The sequence below is a fragment of the Rhineura floridana genome, chromosome 8 (assembly GCF_030035675.1).
Source record: "Rhineura floridana isolate rRhiFlo1 chromosome 8, rRhiFlo1.hap2, whole genome shotgun sequence".
In the NCBI taxonomy this organism is placed as follows: domain Eukaryota; kingdom Metazoa; phylum Chordata; class Lepidosauria; order Squamata; family Rhineuridae; genus Rhineura; species Rhineura floridana.
Window position 1 is genome coordinate 76,488,727 of NC_084487.1, and position 22,000 is coordinate 76,510,726.

The 22,000-nt window shown below is 43.0% G+C and overlaps 1 protein-coding gene across 4 annotated transcripts in view; it reads left to right on the top strand.

The window, feature by feature from the left end:
* The first annotated feature begins 3,029 nt into the window (after positions 1-3,029).
* Positions 3,030-22,000, top strand: part of PPM1H (protein phosphatase, Mg2+/Mn2+ dependent 1H) — a 152,897-nt gene continuing 133,926 nt past the window's right edge. Inside the window, exon 1 of one of the 4 annotated variants that reach the window (XM_061639856.1) lies at positions 3,030-3,890. In XM_061639856.1, the coding sequence (XP_061495840.1) occupies positions 3,655-3,890 (236 nt within the window). In that variant the 5' untranslated portion in view covers positions 3,030-3,654. Of the gene's footprint in view, positions 3,891-4,151; positions 4,241-22,000 lie in introns of those variants that run through there. The other 3 variants (XM_061639855.1, XM_061639853.1, XM_061639854.1) reach the window with 3 other exon arrangements.

The window sequence follows — 22,000 nt, forward strand, 5'->3', positions numbered from 1 at the left end:
AGAAAGAGAGAGTTTGGCCCTAATCCTCAGTTTCTTACTATTTCCTCTGGATAATTGCACTGCTGGAAACGGACAGAATCATCATGTAATTGTCTTTTCTTGACAGGATGTGGGAGTGAGATTGAAATGACAACAAATAGGAATGTGTGCCATTGTTCCATTTTTCTGCACATTTCCCATCTCCCCAAAGCAGCCTTCCCCAACCTGGTGCCTTCCAGATATCTTTGGGCATACAGCTGCCACCAGCTAACATCTGGAGGGCACCAAGCTGGGGAAGTCTGCCCTAAATTGTCAGCTGCTTCAGGTCTATCAGATCTAAGCATATGGTCACCCTGTTGTGGGAAAGTTCCCATTAAACTGACTTGTGTTGTCTCATTAAGTCTCTAATGTGGCAATTTAAGCGAACAGACCTGATCTTGTTCTGGGTTTGGACTTCCAGCAGGGGCTTAGACTAGAAGGACTAAAAGGCCCCTTCTAGCTCTGTGATTCTATGCTACATGTAAGTGTGTGTGTGTGTGTGTTACACACAAACGCACAGGCACACACACAAGCATACTTTTTTTCTTTGATCAATTTTGCTTAGAAAAAAAGTGTCTTGTTCTTGTCAGTTGACTTCCTTTTTTATTCTTTGTATGTACTTAAACAAGCTGGTCTGTTTTAAAAGAAAAGCTTGGTGGTGTTTGTGAGAGCCCACGAAAGAGCAATTTCAGGTAACTGCCACAGCCAAATGGTTAAGAATTGGCCTTATGACATAATGTGTACTGGCTGGTCTCTACAGAATTCCAAACACCATTTCAGACTTAAGGCTGCCATCTATTATCCCAAAGGCAGCCAAAGTAGCATCCTCCAGATATTGTACTAAAACTCCCATGAGCCCTATCCTGCTTGGCCAGCAATCACAATAAAGTCCAAAAACTTGACTGTATCTGTTTAATTATATGCATGGAAATGGAAATGGACTGCCTTCAAATCGATTCCGACTTATGGCTACCCTATGAATAGGGATTTCATGGTAAGCGGTATTCAGAGGCGGTTTACCATCTAAGGCTAGTACTCCCCAGCTGGCTAGGGCCTGCTCAGCTTGCCACAGCTGCACAAGCCAGTCCCTTCCTTGTCCGCAACTGCCAGCTGGGGGAAATGGCTCCTTGCGACTATGCACCTTGCCCACAGGTGGCAGGGCACATAATCCCTGAGCCACTCACTGTGGGGGTGATCTTTAGCTGGCCCTTGACATCCAGGAGACACGAGTGGGGGTTTGAACTCATAGACTCTGGACTCCCAGCCAGGCTCTCCTCCCCACTGTGCTATACCATCTGTTGCATGAACATACAGTTAACATACAACTGACTTCATAGCACCATGCAGATAACAACTGGCTCACTCTGCATTAGCATAGCTGCTGCAAGCACTCTTAGTTCATTTTTACAAGATAGTTCAACATGCTATCTTGTTCATTAAAAAAATGCATTCATTCCTGACTTTACCTCTTACCACTTCTCCTGGCTGTAAAAAATAAAACACCTTCCACTTTCCTTTTTTGTATCTTTAATTCAGTTGTTGTTGTTAATGTTCCTTCAAGTCAATTTCAACTTATGGTGACCCTATGAATTAGCGACCCCAATAGCATCTGTCATAAACCACCCTGTTCAGATCTTCCAAGTTCAGGTCTGTGGCTTCCTTTATGGAATCAATCCATCTCTTGTTTGGTCTTCCTCTTTTTCTACTCCCTTCTGTTTTCCCCAGTATTATTGTCTTTTCTAATGAATCATGTCTTCTCATTATGTGTCCAAAGTATATGTGTCCAAAGTCAGAGGAAGGCAATGGTAAACCACCTCTGAATACCTCTTACCATGAAAACCCTATTCATAGGGTCACCAAAAGTTGGGATCGACTTGAAGGCATTCCATTTCCATTTTCCATCCATACTCCCTAAGATGGTGAGAAGGAATGACCTTGTCACTTCAGCTGGACCTCTTTTAGGTAAGATTTCTATTTTAATTTCCAATCAGAAATTTTTTTTTTAATGGTATGCTGCACGCAAGCGTGGTTGATACAATGTATCATGCTTCATGATGTCACTAGGGCCCGCCCCGTGACGTCACTAGGGCCCGCCCCGTGACATCACTAGGGCCCGCCCCGTGACATCACTAGGGCCCGCCCCGTGACATCACTAGGGCCCGCCCCGTGACATCACTAGGGTCCGCCCCGTGACATCACTAGGGTCCGCCCCGTGACATCACTAGGGCCCGCCCCGTGACATCACTAGGGCCCGCCCCCATTTTCTCAGGTTTTTGGATGGTTCTGACCTGGCAACCCTAGTTGGATGTGAGATTCTGTTAATCTTGTGGATAAAAAAAAAAATCTGCTACCCTCTGTGTGTGTTTATTTGTAATGTTTTAGACTACTTAGATGTGCAGCGGCTAAGGCCAGCACCTAGTTGGCACTCCGTTTTTAAAAAAAGTAACTTAAGTGTAATTGTAGTAATGATAAAGTAATCAGTTCCTTTCAGAGCAATTGTAATGGTAATTTTTTACTTTTGGGGCCCATGTAACAGTAATTGTAACTGATTACTCTTTAGAAGTAATGCTCCAAGCTCTGGGCTAAAAGATGGCATAAAAATGATATCCTAAAGAGGAAACATGACAGCTAACTGGTACATCAGATCCTTTAGGGAAAAGGGCCCAGCTTCTTATCTCCAGTTAAAAGACCTGGAAAAAGACTTCTGCCTGAGCGCCTGGAGAGCTGTTGTCAGAACAGACAAACCAGTTCGGTGTTCAAATCTCCTTACTTCCCCTGGAGAGGAAAACGAGCACTTTCCCTAGAACACACCCAGAGAACAAAAAGGAGACCTGGGGTCACCAGAGGAGCCACAGAAAAAGCTCTTTTTAGAAAACCCTTCAGACTGTACAGCCCTACACGGCTCTTCAATCCTATACTCCTGTCCCTGGGAGTAAACCTTATTAAACTCAGTTCTTCTGAGTATACCTGCATATACGCTTGCACTGTAAACTCACACCTATTCTACACCGGGAGGACTTGTCGTGTACCCAGAAGTATTGCTCATAACAGGTCTGCAAGCAAACCCCGCCCACTTCTTCCAATACGTTGCCCGTTGCCCGTAGCCACTACGACAAACCAAAGGGGAGAGAACGGCGGGAGAGTGCCGCTAGATCTTCGGGGCTCAATCCCACTCAGTCGCTGGATGGAGAAGCGCTGCTTGTGCTGCTATTGCCGCAGCTAAAGGAGCAGGAAGTTCCTGTGGCAGACGCGCCAGAGCTGATTATTATCGCCACATGACTCAGCGCTGGTAGCAGCGCAAGCCGCTCGGGTTGGGTCGAGTTCAGCAATCAGCCCGAGGGAGGGACAAGCTGGGAACCGTCACCACCGGAGCAGCAATAACAATAATAATGAGGAGCGCTCCACGGTGGTAGCTCCATCTCCTTGCTCTCTGGCTCAGCGGTTGCTCCTGCCGCAGGTAAATTCCCTGGCCGCACGCTCCATGCAGTTCCTCCATTGCGGACGCGTCTCAGCTCCAGGGACGGCGGTGGCTGGAGGATCCGCAGCGGCGTGATCTCAGTCGTAGCCCTGCGCGCTCGCCGTCATTTGGATGGTGATTTTCCTGGTCCCGTTAGTGCCGCCGGCGGCAGGACTACTATGCTTACTCGGGTGAAGTCTGCTGTGGCCAATTTGATGGGAGGCATCATGGCTGGCAGCTCGGGCTCGGATCACAGCAGCGGCTTGGACTTGCCCCTTCGCTTCCCCTACGGCAGACCCGAGTTCCTGGGGTTGACTCAGGACGAGATCGAGTGCTCCGCGGACCACATCGCCCGGCCTATCCTCATCCTCAACAAGGAGACCAAGCGCCTGCCTTGGACCACGGGATACGCCGAGTGAGTAGCCCCTTAAGCTGCCTGGCCCCAAAGCAGAAGCACGGGGTGGGTGTGGAAGGGAGGGAGGGAAACGGTCCGCGCGGCCCTCTAGCTGCTGGTGACCGGCTTGGGCAGGAGGCACGCACGTCCCCTACAGTATCTCGCAGCAAGGACGCTGCAGCAAGAGAAGGGGGGAGAGGCCGGGCCAGATCGTCTGCCTAGGGCTAGGCCCTAGGAATAGCTTAGAGGGCTGCATGAACTGATGAGTGCTGGGTGTGAGAGTCGAGCCAGCCAGCGCACTAGTTTTCTGAATTGGTGGGGCTGTTCTTAACTTCTAAAATGACAAGTGCCCAGTCTTCCTGGGAAAGGAGGTATTCCGCACTGGAAAGAGTAGAGATTTAAAGGTTTCCTTTGAGTGGTGGGTGGGAATAGTCAAACACTCAGTATGGAGAACCTACCTTGTGGGTAGAGCAGGTTGTCTGATAAAGTGTGGCTGTGTGTGTGTATGGCAGTTAAATGGCTCCCCCTGATCCTGGTAAATGTAAGACTGTTTGTGGTGATGGGAATTTACTCAGCAGGTACTCATAATATGCTATTCTTCTAATTCCTATGCATAGGTTTTGGGATGAAACGTTGGGAAATCCTGCTTCAAGTTAAGCCCTACATGTTATGTATTGGCGTGGTTTAATCCAATGCCCTTCTACAAGTGTTTGCGGCAGTGTTCACTTCTTCTGATCCCTCTCCCAAAGTTTTTTCTGCTCAAGTAGATGGCTCAGTTGGCTGTCTTGAATTGGTGAAAGTGGAGCAGCTTTTAAGTCCTATTTATTTCAATCAATGGGACACACACACTCTCTTATTCATGCTTACTCAGAAGCAAGTCCTCCTGAATCCAGAAGGCTTTACTGCCGTTGAGTGTGCATAGGCTTGCAACCTGATCCTGTAAATATTTACTTGGAAGTAAATTATGTTGAATTTAATGCAATTTATTCTTGGGTAAGCGTACATAATAGTATAGCCATAAAGTGCTTACCTTTGACCGAGCGAGTGCATATCATTCCCATCATGCACAATCTGGTTTTGCAACTCCTTGTGTGCCAAGCTTGTCCAGTCTAAGTCTAGCAGTGATAATGGGTCCTAAAAAGGGGAGGAAAATCAAAAGTGAAAAGGCTTTTGAGCCTCTCCCCCCCTCCCCCAATGTACAGGCTTTCCCCACAGGCCACAGGCTGTTTTGCATTTTGTTCTGCTGAGTGGAATTAACAGAGCAGCAAGTCTCTGGATTGTTTCTTTTTACTGATGGGGAAGGGGTTAAGGAAGAACTGTGAATGTACTGAGGGAGGTGTATGAGAGAGTGATATATTCTTCTTGTTTTGGTAACGGGAGGCTGGCATTTGGCGCACATCCCCTTTTTCAGGCCTGTGCTGTAAAGCTGATGGCTGGAGTGTGTGTCATTGATCAGTTCCATTCTCAAAATTTTCCATCCTCCTTGCACACAATCACTCTCTTGCTGTGGTAGCAGGACTTGGAAGGTGGAGTCAAGGAGACTACAGTTGTTTTTTGGTGTCTTTCCTCAGATTCTGAACTTCTTTGTTTAATGCCACATTTTATTATTCTTGTGTTTAGTGTATGCTTTAATATCTGAGTGGAAGACCTAAAAATGAAGAAGTAATACCCGGAATTTATTGCAGGGGTGCATATTTTAATAAGATGGGAGTGATATGCAGCACTTGAAGTGGTAGCAAAAATGCTTCACACACACACCCCTGGGTTTTTTGGGATGGATTATGTTACCGCAGTCCTGGATGCAAATGAAAAATGAGCACTTATCTAAATAGGTATCTGTGATTAAGTTTTCATAAGTGACAAAAAGATGATATCTGATCCTGCCCAGAGCTCTATTATGCTGTATTGCATTCTACAATAAGCACACTGAATCTCCCTAATATGTTGTATTTATTTCCCTTCATAATGCACATGTCCAGACTGAAGGCTTTCAAATGGTTGAGTAGTATTTCAAGACAGATATAATATGTAATGAAGTTGGTAGAAACTGTCTCTGAATATAATGGTCCAAGAACTTTCTGGTCATTCAGTAGCTGCTTGCAGTTCATTATTTCACATTGTCATATCACTACTATTTACTTGAAAAGAGTTTAGTGGTAGCCAGTGGCCAAAAATCATTTCCAGCATAATCTAGACGTTAAGCAACCACTTAAACCCTCTTCCAAATGGATGTTTAAATATATGATTAAATCTCACTGGAATTTTAGTGAATTTTATTTAAGATCACAGGCTTAAAGATAATGAGAACAGCATTGTGTGGAGGCAAAGACCCATATCTCCCTCCACAAAGAAGAACTAGATAAGTTAGGGCTCAGAAGTAAGTCCTACTGAATTCAGTGGGCTTACTCCCAGGAAAGTGGGGTTAGGATTGCAGTCTTAGCCAGGATATTTGAAAGACTCACAATGTATTTAGCTGGATGAAATCATTCATGATTCTGTGTGTGTGTGTGTGTGTATGTGTATGGCGTCGCTGTCAGTGGAGTAATCCTCAATAATTTCCTTGCCATATTCACCAGTGAATAGCTTCATGTGATCCCAGTGAAGTAACAGCTAGTAAAGATGACTTCAGGTATAAGGCCTCACCTGCACAAATTCGATGCAATGTGTAGGTGGTACTACTCTTTGTGTTGCTATCAAAAGAAGCCAGTGAGTGTTCATTTATAGTCTAGATTACTCTGATTTCTTAACAGCAGAGATGGAGAATCTCTGGCCCTCCAGATGTTGCTGATGCTGGCTAGGGTTGATGGGAGTTGGACTCTGACAACATCTGGACAGCCACAGGTTCCCCATCTCTGACTTACAGAGTGCTGGAAACTAGTCCAAGTACTCCAGTATACAGTGTGATTATTTCATTGCTTTTCATTGCAGACTCTGGCATGGGGAATAAAGTGACGGGTAGTCTGATCCTATACATGTTTATTCAGAAGACAACTATGCTGCTTGCAATGAAATTTAGTCCAAAGTAAACACATATAGGATTGCAGCCTAAGTCAGCTACATCAAATGGATGATTGTATATTTAAAAAAATAAAAATCCCCACCCCCAATTTTTAATTATTTTGTTTGACTGAATTGATCTGTGTAACTTTTTGGGAGTTGTCGTCTACTACCTTTCATATTCTGCTTGCAACTGAACTTCGTTGTCTACAAAAAAACATAATCTCACCCCAGTGACTTTTAAAATAATATTGCTCAGAAGCCTTTCTTAGTGTCAGTATAGGATCTGCAGAAGAACTGTAGATTCTTACTGTACATACCACTTTGTTTTACTGAAGACTACCTTGGAGACCAACTTCTCTTGTTGTTGCTCTATCAGCCAGATGAATTGAGTTCTGTTGAGCTTTGACAATCTGTCCGCCCCTTTCTGTATAGTAACAAAAGGAGGTGGTTATTCCTTGCTGTTAGGTATTTAGTTTTAGTCCAAAGGTAACTTGTAATGCTCATCCAGTTTTGTATACCAAAACTGAAAATCCTTTGTTCCAAATCTGTTCAGGAAAAAATGTCTCTTTATATATTTGTGACATTAGTGTTGAAGTAACTTTAAGAAGTGAATGTGACTCTGCAGAATTTTTACTGACAGCTTTCTTATAATTGGATCGATCTATATTTTCTTGAGCTGATGTTTTCCTTTCTGTTTGTTAAACTTGAAAAAATATTTTTATTACATGTGTATATTTTCATCTTAAATGTTAAGATAAACCATCATGCCTATAATGAGTATTTATTTTTATTTTCTTTAAAACTGTTAGGCCTCAGTCTGTAGCACAATTTCTCAACAGCTTGTGTGTTGCGTGCTTTCAAGTTGGTTACGACTTATGGTGACCCTATGAATCAACGACCTCCAATAGCATTTGTTATAAGCCACTCTGTTTAGATCTTGTCAGTTCGGGTCTGTGGCTTCCTTTATGGAATCAATCCATCTCTTCTTTGGACTTCCTCTTTTTCTACTCCCTTCTGCTTTTCCCAGTATTATTGTCTTTTCCAGTGAATTATGTCTTCTCATGATGTGTCCAAAGTATGATAACCTCAGTTTCATCATTTTAGCTTCTAATGAAAGTTCTGGTTTAATTTGTTCTAACACCCAATTATTTGTCTTTTTCGCAGTCCATGGTATGCACAAGGCTCTCCAATTAAAATTGGTAGTGCGGAGCTGAGAGAGAAGGTGTTTAAGATTAGAGCAGCTTTAGAACAAAGTGTTGACCTTGCTGAAGTAAATGCAGTTTTTATTTACCACGGTGATCCAAGTTTGCACTTTTATTCTTCTACAGGTGTAGTTTCTAAATTCTTTTTGGAAAGACAGAAAGCGTAGGTCTAGACAGTACTTCTCTACACCGCAGGTCTGCAGTCTGGTGCTCTCCAGCTCTTAATGGATGTAGACCTGTAGGGGAGGCATGTATAACTGTAGGCTTCTAAAGCATGTCGCCTGGGTGCCTTCTGGAAGGAAGGGCAGGATATAAATTTAATAAACAAATAAATAAATACATACATAAATAAAAATACTTATCTGCAAGAATAATTTTGTGAACACAGTGAGTGAAGCATGGATATGGATATCTTTTAATTAGGTACTTTGTATAGGCATAGAGAGCCAGCGTGGTGTAGTGGTTTGAGTGTTGGACTATGACCAGGGAGACCAGGGTTCAAATCCCCACACAGCCATGAAGCTCACTGGGTGACCTTGGGCCAGTCACTCCCTCTCAGCCTCAGAGGGCAATGGTAAACTCCCTCTGAATACCACTTACCATGAAAACCCTATCCATAGGGTTGCCCATAATTCGGAATTGACTTGAAGGCAGTCCATTTCCATTTTGTATAGGCATGGCTTTTGTATTTTCTCATGTAGATGTTATTGTTGAGTAAATATGAATTCTTCAATACCTTGTATCTACATAGCATATGCAACCATGAAAGTAAAAGACAAAGAGACTCATTTTTAGGGTTTGCCGAACATCCACACTTTTTCAAACAATTATTTCCCTAGAATAATTCTTTATTTCTTTTGCACCACGAGTTGAATATTTCCCCCCCAAACATTTGGATTGTGCTGCCGTACAGTCATCTTTGTGATGTCTCAGCATCTTGCATCATTACGTGATATCCTTCTCTTTGCTACATGAAGTCTAGCCGATAGACTCATGTGATCTCATATGCATACAAGATAATCTGACACCATGTGAACAAAAAAATTGAATACATAGAGTATGATGGGAATTACTGCAGAAAAATAGTGACAATTCAAATGAAGACATCTATTTTAAAGCAACATTTAGCTGTCTAATTAATACAAATACTGTGCTTTCCAGACATCAGCTCTGTACACTGAAGAAAGCCTGGTAGTACAGTGCAGAAAGAGACCCACCTGCTTGGTTAAGTAGCCTCTAGTATTTTATTTCTGTTACAGTTTTCACATAAGAAACAAAGAAAGTGGAAGTTTACTAATTAACACTTGCCCCTTGAATCATTAAACTTCAGGCAGATGCTTTTACACTTATGAGTGTAAAATCTGTACATGTTCAACTGTGCCTCTCATCCCCCCCCAAAAAATAGTTAATGGGCTTTACTGCACATTTTAAAAGATGAGTCATTAAGCATTTACCATTGATAGATTCTATGTCTATCAAAGTTCGAACTGGTTAAATGTGATCCTTCATCTTATCCAGCCTGAGGATGCAGGATGTGGTTGAGAAAACCCCCTACTCTTTTGTGTTTCTATGTTCTTCTAGCTCCTAGACTGTTCTGCCTTTTTCATAGCTGCCATGTCAGTCATGCACTTGAGTACACTTAACTTGTATGTGCTGCTATTTCTATAAGGAACATGAATAAAATCCCTTTCTCACCTCCACTTTTTACAGGGATTGCTTTTCTAGAAAGAGCAGAGCCTCCCTGTGTAATTTCATTGTAAGACAGTGTAAGTAATCGAAGGGAAACCTGCATTTGAGACATAACCATTTGATATCATTTCTCTTTTCATCAGAGGTGTAGTGGCATATTCAGAAATACAGGGTCCTTTCATGATAAGTCACAGCCACACACCTCCTTTTTTTGCTGCTGGGTTGAGAATGAGATCCTTGTTAATGCCTTTTCCCACAACAAATGTTCATAGGAGCCAACAAGCATGAAAGGGGAGAGTATTAGCTAGTGAGAAGTGTCTTCTCAGTGGCTGACTTGCTTCCTTTCACTCTGATTGACACCAATCAGCAGGAAAGGACAAGGAAGCATGTTAGAGGACTCTTCTCAGTGACTGAGTGGCACATAGGATGCTGATTGGCACATAGGATGCTGGAGACATAGGGACCCTGCTCCCAAAACAGTAAGGGGTCTAAGACCCCCATGAGACCCTGCATAACTACACCCCTGCTTTTCATGTATCTGAACAAACACAAACTGCAGGTTTTGACTTGCATGGTAAGAAAACAATACATTCTTTGCATTGTGTCCCCTGCAATTCTCTTGGAATTGATGATGGTTGCGTCTTTCATCTCGATTCCTTTTCTAGCCAGTTGGATTATACTCTAGATGTTGGCTGGTCTATAGCTCCCATCACCTCTGACCATTGGACCATGCTGGCTGGAGTTGATGGGAGTTGTAGTCCAGCAACATCTGGAAAGCCACAGGCTCCATACCCTTGCTCTATAGTTTTGGGATGATTAAGAAAGGATTGAATTAATTTCTGATTGTTGTACGGGCAATTTGACTGAATAATAATAATGCCTTGTTTGGACTGGCCTTAGCTAGAAGTTAAAGTTCTACACAGGTATGCAAAACTTTTATCTTTGTGGAGTGATAAACTAGGTACAGGAAACTCTTTGTTTCGGGGCCTGATTTTTGTTTAATGTAATAAGACATTAAAGTATGCCCCAGGGTGCAGCTTTCCTCATCTTTTGAAATGCACAGTCCACCAGTTAATTGAGGGGGGTGAGGTGTGTTGCTAGCCAACCCTGCTGAGTCACTCACTCACTCTGCACTGTGTGTTGCTCTCACAAGGTCTCTTCCATCTGTCAAACAGAGGAGGTTATACAAGTGTGGTTGCTGAACTAGGCCCACTCAAAAAGGTCTTTAATTGAATTTTGTTTAAAAAAAAATGCAAATGAGACCAATTTAATGCCACATCCCCAAGGATAGATGACAAGCAATCAGTATGAATTGTGGGATGATAGATATAGCTTTGCTTCTGAGTTGCTTTAGGATTTGTTTGTAGGAATTCTTTGCCGTATAATACAATATTTATATAAATTGTCGCAGCAGATTATAGTTTGGCAAGAACTTGTCTGATAGAACAGCTTAACACTTACTAAGAGTGCTTCCTGGTTTTGCCAAGTAACTCTTGATTTTAAAGGACATGAAGCCTGGCTAAGCAAGAGGCAACTTGGCCTATCCCTTTTAGTGCTCTTGATATTTGATGTTTCACCACCATGAAGAGCAATCAGTGATGGTCCATGTTCAGGCATATATTTTATATGCAAAGAGAATACTTTGGTCTCCTATTTCCAATTGGAAAGTAACAGTTGCAAGACTTCTTGTAACACAGTCTGTATTTCTAAGTTAATATACTTACAGCATTTCTATGCCATTTGACAATGTAGAATTCTCTGGGTGACGTCAATAAATAAGTGAAACAAGTCAGTTTAAATTCAATATAAAACCAAAAATAATTAAATCAAAATCTACATAAATACAACAAAACCTCACAGCTAACTTCAGAACATTGGAAGGGCAAGTTATTAAAGATTATGTAAAATATTTTTTCTTAAAATTAAATTCATGCACATAGAAGCCTATATGGTTTCACACACACAAATTATGCTTTCATTGGGATCACGTGTGTGGAGATCCAGAAAATCATACAACTTCAAAGGTCTGCGCCACCAATCTTCAGGAGTTTTTTTGACAGTATTAGCAAACCACATAGGCTATAGCTGATAGATATTTGGGTAAATTATCAAAAGGTTTTTTGGAAGTGGACAGTTCCTCACCAAAGGCCCTTGAATAAATTTAACGTATCATCTTCTGTAAATGGAATTGGTCAAAGGAAGAGGAGTGCGTAAAAAAATTTCTCTGTGGAGGCAGGGAAATAGTTGAGCCTCTAAAGAATCCAAATGATGCTAGTGCTATTCAACTTATTTTAAAATGAACCAGAGTCAGAGTGAGCAATGAAGTGGACAAATAATCATATGGCCCCAAATTTATTCAAAGGCATGCAGCCCAAGCAGATTGTCAAGAACTGAGGAATGATAACTCCAAACTGGGTGAATGGACAACAAAATTGCAAATGGTATTTAATGCAAGTAAGTATGAAAAGAACATAAAGAGACATTTGGAAAATAAAAACCCAACCACGTCCTTCCTGTACAGTAATGAGGTTTGAACTGGCTGTGATTATATAGGACAGAGAGAGAGAGCTTGTCAGCACAGCTGTACTGGCTGTGGCTAATAGGAATTTTCATTCACAGCAAGTGTGGTGAAAATGTTGACTCAATATACAAGGGGAGTGAAGGAAATTGACATGCTAAGCATGATAAAGAAAGACTGAAAATTAAAATGGTATGGTAATGTCTCTATATAAATCTGGTGCAGCCCTGGTTGCCCAGGGGTAACCAACATGATCATGGCATTGGAGCACTTTCCCTATGATGAAAGTTTGGAGCATTTTAATTTGGGCAGAAGGGTATGGGGGCATGTTGCAAGTTTATTATCAATTAAGAATTATTAAAGTAGGACTTTGGATCAAAAGCTTCTCGCAGTACAAGGAGCTCGGTCACCTAGTAAAATGGATTGACAGTAAGTTCTGAACAACTGAAAGAGAATATTCTAGAGAAAAACATAATGCAGAGGTAGAGAACCTCAGGCTATTCATGGTTCTTACAACTATTACAACTCTTTCCAGGCCATACCTCTTACTATCCTTGCCCCATGCCTTCCTTGAGTGCTTTGACGTGGCCAAGAAGTGTCTTTGAACAGTGATAATGCATCTTGCTTCCTTGGATGGAGAGAGAGTGAGGTGTGTGTGTTTATGTAAAAACCGGTGACTTTTGCATGGCTGGTATGTAGGCTACTACACAAAGGAAGGCATTGCATCCATTACTTTGCCTGCTTTTGCCTCTGGTCTCACCTGTCATTACCATGTGGTTCCCAAAAGGTTGCCCACAAGGGAATGTGACCCTTGGATTGTAAAAGGTTTCCCACCTCTGACATAATGTATAACATGTACTGCCACATGCTTTAATAATGGCTGCTATCTTTACGTGGCTTCTCCAGGCAAATTCCTGGAGAATAGGTCTGGCAATTGCTGTTAGTTGTTGTTCTTAGACAGCAAGTGACCCCATTTGTCTTGCCAGTTTGCCATCAATCCTTGTGGTGGGGCTGTTAAATTCTTAAATAAAAGATCTGCTATCTATCAAGAACTTGCAAATTCCCACCAGGGTCAACTCCCAAGTCCAGGGCAATTGATCCCAGCCAGGCACAACCCTTGTCTTCCTTACCAGGGCTGAGTTAAACCAACAACAACTCTGCAAGGTAGGTAGACTGCCACCACCCCTTAAACCTGGTCACCCACTCTGGGCCAAGGGGAACCCCAAGTGCCAGAAATAGACCTGCCAAGGATTCCAAAAGACAAGAGCCAAAAATGCACTCCTTGTTCTGGAGACTTAAGTCAAAATACCCACCTATGTGATAGTCTGTGGCTAATTTGCTGGATTCAGAGCCAATTTCTCCCTGAAATAAACACACACTGGTAAGTAAGAGGTAGCTTTATTAACATAAAATATAAGTGCAAAACTGTAGCAGCAAAATAATTTCTTAAACCAAACACCCCTAGGGTTAGGTAAAATACCAAAGGCAGAGAGTTCAAGTCACAGATAAAAATAACAAAGCTGTCTAGCTTAATCTGTATTCACACAACATAGGAAAACCAGTAGAGTAACTTCATGGTTCTACATCTCCTCAGAGATGTATAGCCTCTATAGCAGATGGTAAACAGAACCCCAACATCAGGTAGTACTAAAGACCACTGGGGAACAAAGACCTAAAGTCTTGGTTCTATTTTTATGGGGAAAAGCCCAGCAACAGCTAGGAATTAGTTAGCCAGTCAGGGGGCTTTCTGATGATGCAATCTTCTGGAGCTTTCGCACCTAAGGGTCGTGTAATTCTCCAACCTTCCAGGCCTGTGGCCTTGAGATACCAGTCTCAAACTGATAAGCAAGTGTTCTTGCTTATTTATTTATTAAACTTGTATATCGCCCCATAGCCAAAGCTCTCTGGGCGGTTTACAATAACTAAAAACAAATACAATTTAAAATACATCTTTTAAAAACAATTTAAAACACAATTTAAAAATTTAAAACAATATAGAACACATGCTAAAATGCCTGGGAGAATAGGAAAATCTTGACCTGGCGTTGAAAAGATAACAGTGTTGGCGCCAGGTGCACCTCATCACGGAGATCATTCCATAATTTGGGGGCCACCACTGAGAAGGCCCTTTCCCTTGTTGCCATTCTCCGACCTTCCCTCGGAGTAGGCACCCGGAGGAGGGCCTTTGATCTTGAACGTAGTGTACGGGTGGGTTCGTATCGGGAGAGGCGTTCCATCAGGTATTGTGGTCCCAAGCCGTGTAAGGCTTTATAGGTCAATACCAGTACCTTGAATCGACCTCGGAAACATAAAGGCAGCCAGTGCAAGTGGGCCAGAATTGCTTAATTAACTGAGTTCAGCTGTGAGAACTGATAGTCTCATGGCCTCCCAGAGGCCCTAATTCAGGCAAGATGTTCTCACCACGATGCCTTGCCACAGAACCATTTTAGTTAACAACCTTACAAACTAGGCGTTCTTGACACTGCCCAGGATTGGGTAGCCAACCTGGCTTGTTTTACCAAAATGTGCGTGGGCAAGCAGGGGATAGCTGGTTTTCCATAAGTTGACAGCTAAGGAGGAGGGGACATGTTGTGGTCTGTAGCTGGGATGGGCAATCTATGGGAGTAAATGTATGTTTTGCTCCCACTCCCATTAGCCTCAACAATCATAACCAATGAACAAGTATTATGGAAGTTGTAGTCCACCAATATCTGGAGGGCTTCCCTATCGTAAATTTCTGTCTTTTTGAGTCCCAGGTCTCAGTGACTGGGGATTCTGTTAGTACACTGACCATCTTGCTGTCTAACAGTTTCTCTGCTTCAGTAGTTTTGGACTTGCTGTTGAGGACTCTAAGCCTTGTGGTTCAGTCTGTGTATGTGTTTTTCAGGGATCTATGGCCACCATGACAACCATGGGGCTATTCCATTGAGCCCAATATGTTACTGGATCCATGATATGACAAGTCACACTGTGGACTTGGTGCTCTCAACTTGGTAAGACAATATTAGTTTGAAAGTGGGGGAGCATTCTTTGACTTCATTGTTGTGATTGGAGCACTTCCTGGTCAGAATTGGAGGGGTTTTTTTTGGGGGGGGGAGCTCTTTCTGTGTATGTAAGAACATCACATATGGAGGTAACAACTTGTTTCTTTTTGTTTATGACATTTATTTACAGTGTAGCGTTGCTATAATGTATTAAGTAATATTTTTCCACTCCAGTTGTAATAAAAATTGACCACAAGGAATTTACTATAATACGTTTATCCATACTTTCATTGCAGTGTCATGAATAGAATTAAGTGAAATGTTACTCCTGCTTTGCTTTCATACCTTAAGGGGCCCCAAACTACTTTCTTTCCAGGTGCTCCAAAAACCCTTGGGCCAGCACTAGTGTACCCTATAGGCTAATGGATCAGGAGCTAGGATCCACGAGCTAGAGGGAGCCCCAGCTGATGAAGCGTCAAGGCGAGTTAAGCAGCAGAGCGAGTTCGGCAGCAGGACGAGGAGGCCAGGGCCCCCCACTCTGCCCGTCTGTTCCCTGACCTCAACTAAACCACAGTCTCCAACCCATTGACGTAATAAACCTTAAACAAAACTATGCAGGTAAGAAGCCAGAAGGGGTGTGGGGGCTTTCCAGTGTTTTGCACCCCCTGCAGCGTGTACGACTATCTGCCTGTTGGACAGAAGTCGTGGGTATGCTCTCGGTGCAATGAGCTCCTGGCTCTCCGGGAACGACTTCATTTCCTTGAGGCCAAGGTGGCGGACCTGGAAAAGCTGAGAGAGGCAGAGAGGTGTGTGGAGGAGGCCTTCAGGGACGTTATAGCTGTGTCCCACTCCAACGATGATAGCTCTCCTGCTATCATGGACAACGATGGTCTCGGGGAAGGAGAGCATCCAGCTGAGGAAGAGGGAAACGATCCCTTAGAAGGGACCCATTCCTTGGGGGATGAGCAGCTATCCTCTCGTGCCGAGGATATATCTCCAGGGGGTGGAGGGATCCTTGTAGTGGGTGATTCGATCATTAGGAACATAAACAGTGGGGTGTGTGATGGACGTGTAGACCGCAAGGTGTTTTGCCTGCCTGGTGCGAAGGTTGCGGATATCGCCCGTCGTTTAGATAGTTTGGTAGACAGTGCTGGGAAGGAGTCAGTGGTCGTGGTGCACGTTGGCACCAACGACATGGGGAAATGCAGCCATGAGGTCCTGGAAGCAAAATTTAGGTTACTAGGTAGGATGCTGAAAGCCAGGACCTCCAAGGTGGCTTTCTCTGAAATGCTACCGGTTCCACGCGCAGGACCAGCCAGACAGGCCCAACTTCGCAGTCTCAATGCGTGGATGAGACGATGGTGTCGGGTGGAAGGGTTTGGATTTGTTAGGCACTGGGGAACATTTTGGGACAAGCCGGGCCTGTACAAAAGGGACGGGCTCCACTTGAACCAGAATGGAACCAGACTGCTGGCACTTAAAATTAAAAAGGTGGCAGAGCAGCTTTTAAACTGACTGAGGGGGGAAACCCGACAGGAGCTGAGAAAGGTCCGGTTCGGAATAAACCTCCCCCCTGGGATAAAAACCAAAGAAATGATGAAATTTTAAAAGGGGTAGGCCTAGAAGTAGGCATTGTGAGAGCAGGGGCACAGGATATAAATTCAGAAGAGCAAAATTACCACAGGCCTAACCACAAGTGCCAAAGACACTTGAAGAGAGACACTGCTTACAAGTGCCTGTACGCTAATGCTAGGAGCCTGCGAACCAAGATGGGAGAACTGGAGTGCTTGGTCTTAGAGAAGAGCATTGATATAGTGAGCATAACGGAGACCTGGTGGAATGGAGAAAACCAGTGGGATACGGTTATCCCTGGATATAAACTATATCGGAAGGACAGGGAAGGACGTATTGGTGGCGGAGTCGCTCTATACGTGAAAGAAGGCATTGAATCCAGCAAGCTCAAAACCCCAAAAGAGGCAGACTCCTCCACAGAATCGTTGTGGGTGGTGATACCATGCCCCAGGAGGGACTTAATACTGGGAACGATCTATCGTCCCCCTGATCAAAATGCTCAGGGAGACCTTGAGATGAGATATGAAATTGAGGAAGCATCCAAACTAGGAAATGTGGTAGTAATGGGTGACTTCAACTACCCGGACGTAGACTGGCTGCATATGTGTTCCAGTCATGACAAAGAAGCAAAGTTTCTAGATATTCTAAATGACTATTCCCTAGACCAGTTGGTCATGGAACCGACCAGAGGGACGGCAACCCTGGACTTAATCCTCAGTGGGGACCGGGACCTGGTGCGAGATTTAAGTGTTGTTGAACCGATTGGGAGCAGTGACCACAGTGCTATTAAATTAAACATACATGTAACTGGCCAATTGCCAAGAAAATCCAACACAGTCACATTTGACTTCAAAAGAGGAAACTTCACAAAAATGAGGGGATTGGTAAAAAGAAAGCTGAAAAACAAAGTCCAGAGGGTCACATCACTCGAAAATGCTTGGAAGTTGTTTAAAAACACTATATTAGAAGCTCAACTGGAGTGCATACCGCAGATCAGAAAAGGTACCGCCAGGGCCAAGAAGATGCCAGCATGGTTAACAAGCAAAGTCTAGGAAGCTCTTAGAGGCAAAAAGTCTTCCTTCAAAAAATGGAAGTCTTGTCCAAATGAAGAAAATAAAAAAGAACACAAACTCTGGCAAAAGAAATGCAAGAAGACAATAAGGGATGCTAAAAAAGATTTTGAGGAGCACATTGCTAAGAACATAAAAACCAACAACAAAAAATTCTATAAATACATTCAAAGCAGGAGACCATCTAGGGAGACAATTGGACCCTTGGATGATAATGCAGTCAAAGGTGTACTAAAGAACGATAAGGAGATTGCAGAGAAGCTAAATGAATTCTTTGCATCTGTCTTCACAGTGGAAGATATAGGGCAGATCCCTGAACCTGAACTAACATTTGCAGGAAGGGATTCTGAGGAACTGAGACAAATAGTGGTAACGAGAGAGGAAGTTCTAAGCTTAATGGACAATATAAAAACTGACAAATCACCGGGCCCGGATGGCATCCACCCGAGAGTTCTCAAAGAACTCAAATGTGAAATTGCTGATCTGCTAACTAAAATATGTAACTTGTCCCTTGGGTCCTCCTCCATGCCTGAGGACTGGAAAGTGGCAAATGTAACGCCAATCTTTAAAAAGGGATCCAGAGGGGATCCCGGAAATTACAGGCCAGTTAGCTTAACTTCTGTCCCTGGAAAACTGGTAGAAAGTATTATTAAAGCTAGATTAACTAAGCACATAGAAGAACAAGCCTTGCTGAAGCAGAGCCAGCATGGCTTCTGCAAGGGAAAGTCCTGTCTCAGTAACCTATTAGAATTCTTTGAGAGTGTCAACAAGCATATAGATAGAGGTGATCCAGTGGACATAGTGTACTTAGACTTTCAAAAAGCGTTTGACAAGGTACCTCGCCAAAGGCTTCTGAGGAAGCTTAGCAGTCATGGAATAAGAGGAGAGGTCCTCTTGTGGATAAGAAATTGGTTAAGAAGCAGAAAGCAGAGAGTAGGAATCAACGGACAGTTCTCCCAATGGAGGGCTGTAGAAAGTGGAGTCCCTCAAGGATCGGTATTGGGACCTGTACTTTTCAACTTGTTCATTAATGACCTAGAATTAGGAGTGAGCAGTGAAGTGGCCAAGTTTGCTGATGACACTAAATTGTTCAGGGTTGTTAAAACAAAAAGGGATTGCCAAGAGCTCCAAAAAGACCTCTCCAAACTGAGTGAATGGGCAGAAAAATGGCAAATGCAATTCAATATAAACAAGTGTAAAATTATGCATATTGGAGCAAAAAATCTGAATTTCACATATACGCTCATGGGGTCTGAACTGGCGGTGACCGACCAGGAGAGAGACCTCGGGGTTGTAGTGGACAGCACGATGAAAATGTCAACCCAGTGTGCGGCAGCTGTGAAAAAGGCAAATTCCATGCTAGCGATAATTAGGAAAGGTATTGAAAATAAAACAGCCGATATCATAATGCCATTGTATAAATCTATGGTGCGGCCGCATTTGGAATACTGTGTACAGTTCTGGTCACCTCATCTCAAAAAGGATATTATAGAGTTGGAAAAGGTTCAGAAGAGGGCAACCAGAATGATCAAGGGGATGGAGCGACTCCCTTACGAGGAAAGGTTGCAGCATTTGGGGCTTTTTAGTTTAGAGAAAAGGCGGGTCAGAGGAGACATGATAGAAGTGTATAAAATTATGCATGGCATTGAGAAAGTGGATAGAGAAAAGTTCTTCTCCCTCTCTCATAATACTAGAACTCGTGGACATTCAAAGAAGCTGAATGTTGGAAGATTCAGGACAGACAAAAGGAAGTACTTCTTTACTCAGCGCATAGTTAAACTATGAAATTTGCTCCCACAAGATGCAGTAATGGCCACCAGCTTGGACGGCTTTAAAAGAAGATTAGACAAATTCATGGAGGACAGGGCTATCAATGGCTACTAGCCATGATGGCTGTGCTGTGCCACCCTAGTCAGAGGCAGCATGCTTCTGAAAACCAGTTGGCGAAAGCCTCAGGAGGGGAGAGTGTTCTTGCACTCGGGTCCTGCTTGCGGGCTTCCCCCAGGCACCTGGTTGGCCACTGTGAGAACAGGATGCTGGACTAGATGGGCCACTGGCCTGATCCAGCAGGCTCTTCTTATGTTCTTATGTTCTTATGATAGCTTCCTGAGAGCCAGGGAGAATTTCTTGACAAAGCCGTGTTCTGTGAGAAAAAAGCGATGAGTTGGGCAGTTGGCAAAATAGCTCCTAAGTACCCACTCCCACTGAACAGAGCTTTTTGCTATGTCGGAGTTGTGGGCAATGAAGCAGTTAGGGAAGGGGCTTGTATGCAGGAGGTGAACCACTCCAAAGCAAATCTGATTAAGCATAGGTAAGAGCTCGCTTGCACCTATTCTATGCTGATGACAGCAGCAAAAAAAACCCCACGTTACTTCACCAGCACCATCTTATTCATGCGGTGGCATCCAGCAGAGCTTTTCTGTGGTTTCAGTTGGAACCACAGGATAATGTGAAGGAACTGTCAGTAGCTTCTTTGACTGTTTGTTAAGCACTGCTCATGTCTTTGCTTAAATGCTGCTAGTTCTGCAATTCAGTCTTTGAAAGTATTGAGTTCACCATCTGGTCCTACTCTGTGGGATGAATTTTGTTCTGATCTGGATTGCTGTAATGCATTTTATGTGGGACTGCCTTTGAAGACATTTGGGAAACTTCAGTTAAACCAAATGTAATTGCTAGGTATTTTCCCTACCCGAGAACTGATAATACAAATGTAATGATTACTTTTCCAATCATCTTGATCACCCTCCTAGTTGTTCTCTGAAACAGGTAATCAGCCCCATTTTATGTAAGTGTGTGAGAGTGACTATCAGAATATTTCATGCACTCAAGACTATAGTATATTTCCAAGACAGAGTTCATGATTAAACTAGGACTCAGAACTGTCTTGTTGCTCTTGACTATATGAGCTTGGGCTGAAATCTTCAAAAGATTATACACTATTATTGAAAGATACGGTCTAACTACTGAAGCAACATTTCTAAAAAAGTGAAATAACCAGTGGAAGAGCAATTATCTGTCTGGTTAAAATAACTTTATCATTGAAGACAAGAATATGTAAGAGATGGAAGTAATATGCAAGGAAGTGGCAGATCTGTGTCATGCTTCCATTCTGTCTCATAGTCCCATGTGATATGCTGACAGAGATGATAAACAGCTAGTCGCCTACTGTATTAAAAGTTGTTGGTTTTTAGTGTTGGAGGGCCATGTGATTCCTATAGCTTTCACATCAGTTATTTCTGCTCTCTATCTTAGGGCTGAGCAGACTTCAGGGTTATGGTATCTACTTTGTTTTTTCTAGCCCTTTTTCTAGACCAATCAACTGGAGCCAGAGGCAATTATGGAACAGAGTGCCTCTGGGTATGCTTTTAGCCCAGAAATCTATACTCCTAACCAAGGTCACCCTCAAACCAAGTTTACAAGTTCTTTCACACAAAAAAAGACTTTGTCTTTCCTCCCTAGTGTTCTTTCTCAGCAGCTTAAGTTGAGGGGAGGAGGAAAGCTTTTTCATTGTTGCTATTAGACAATTGGGAGTCAAAAACTCATGCCAATCTACTGCAAATTACCCAGAGATCTCCCAATAGATCCTAATCTGCTCTGTAGATCCTCTCATCCTCTGCTGTAGATGACCAAAAGCAGTCTTGAGGAATTTTGGGAATGACTCAGTGTCTCTAGCCACATAGTTTGAACTACAACAAGTTTGAACTACATCTATTCCTGGGCTTTGGATTGCCTTGGTTAAAATGCCACTTGGATGGGGTTTATTTTAAAACTTGTTGTCTGCTTCCACATTGAGTTATTGAAGAGGAACTTGCGAGCAAGTGGAGTGACTGACTTTAAAAGACTGAAACAATAACTTTGGCTGTTTGTTTTTTTCTTTTTACATATGTGTTTAACATTGTGATATGGTCACAGTGAACTTGATCTTATGTTGACATTGTGCACTTTCAAAGGAATTGCAAGTACTTCAAACAGGAATTCACAAAGGTCTAATTCTTCAAGCATTCTTGCTGGCTAAACAAAGGAGTGTCCTCTGTCAGTGACACTATTTATGTGTGTGTTGTACTGGGATATCTGTTCTTGATCACAAGTTGGTGGC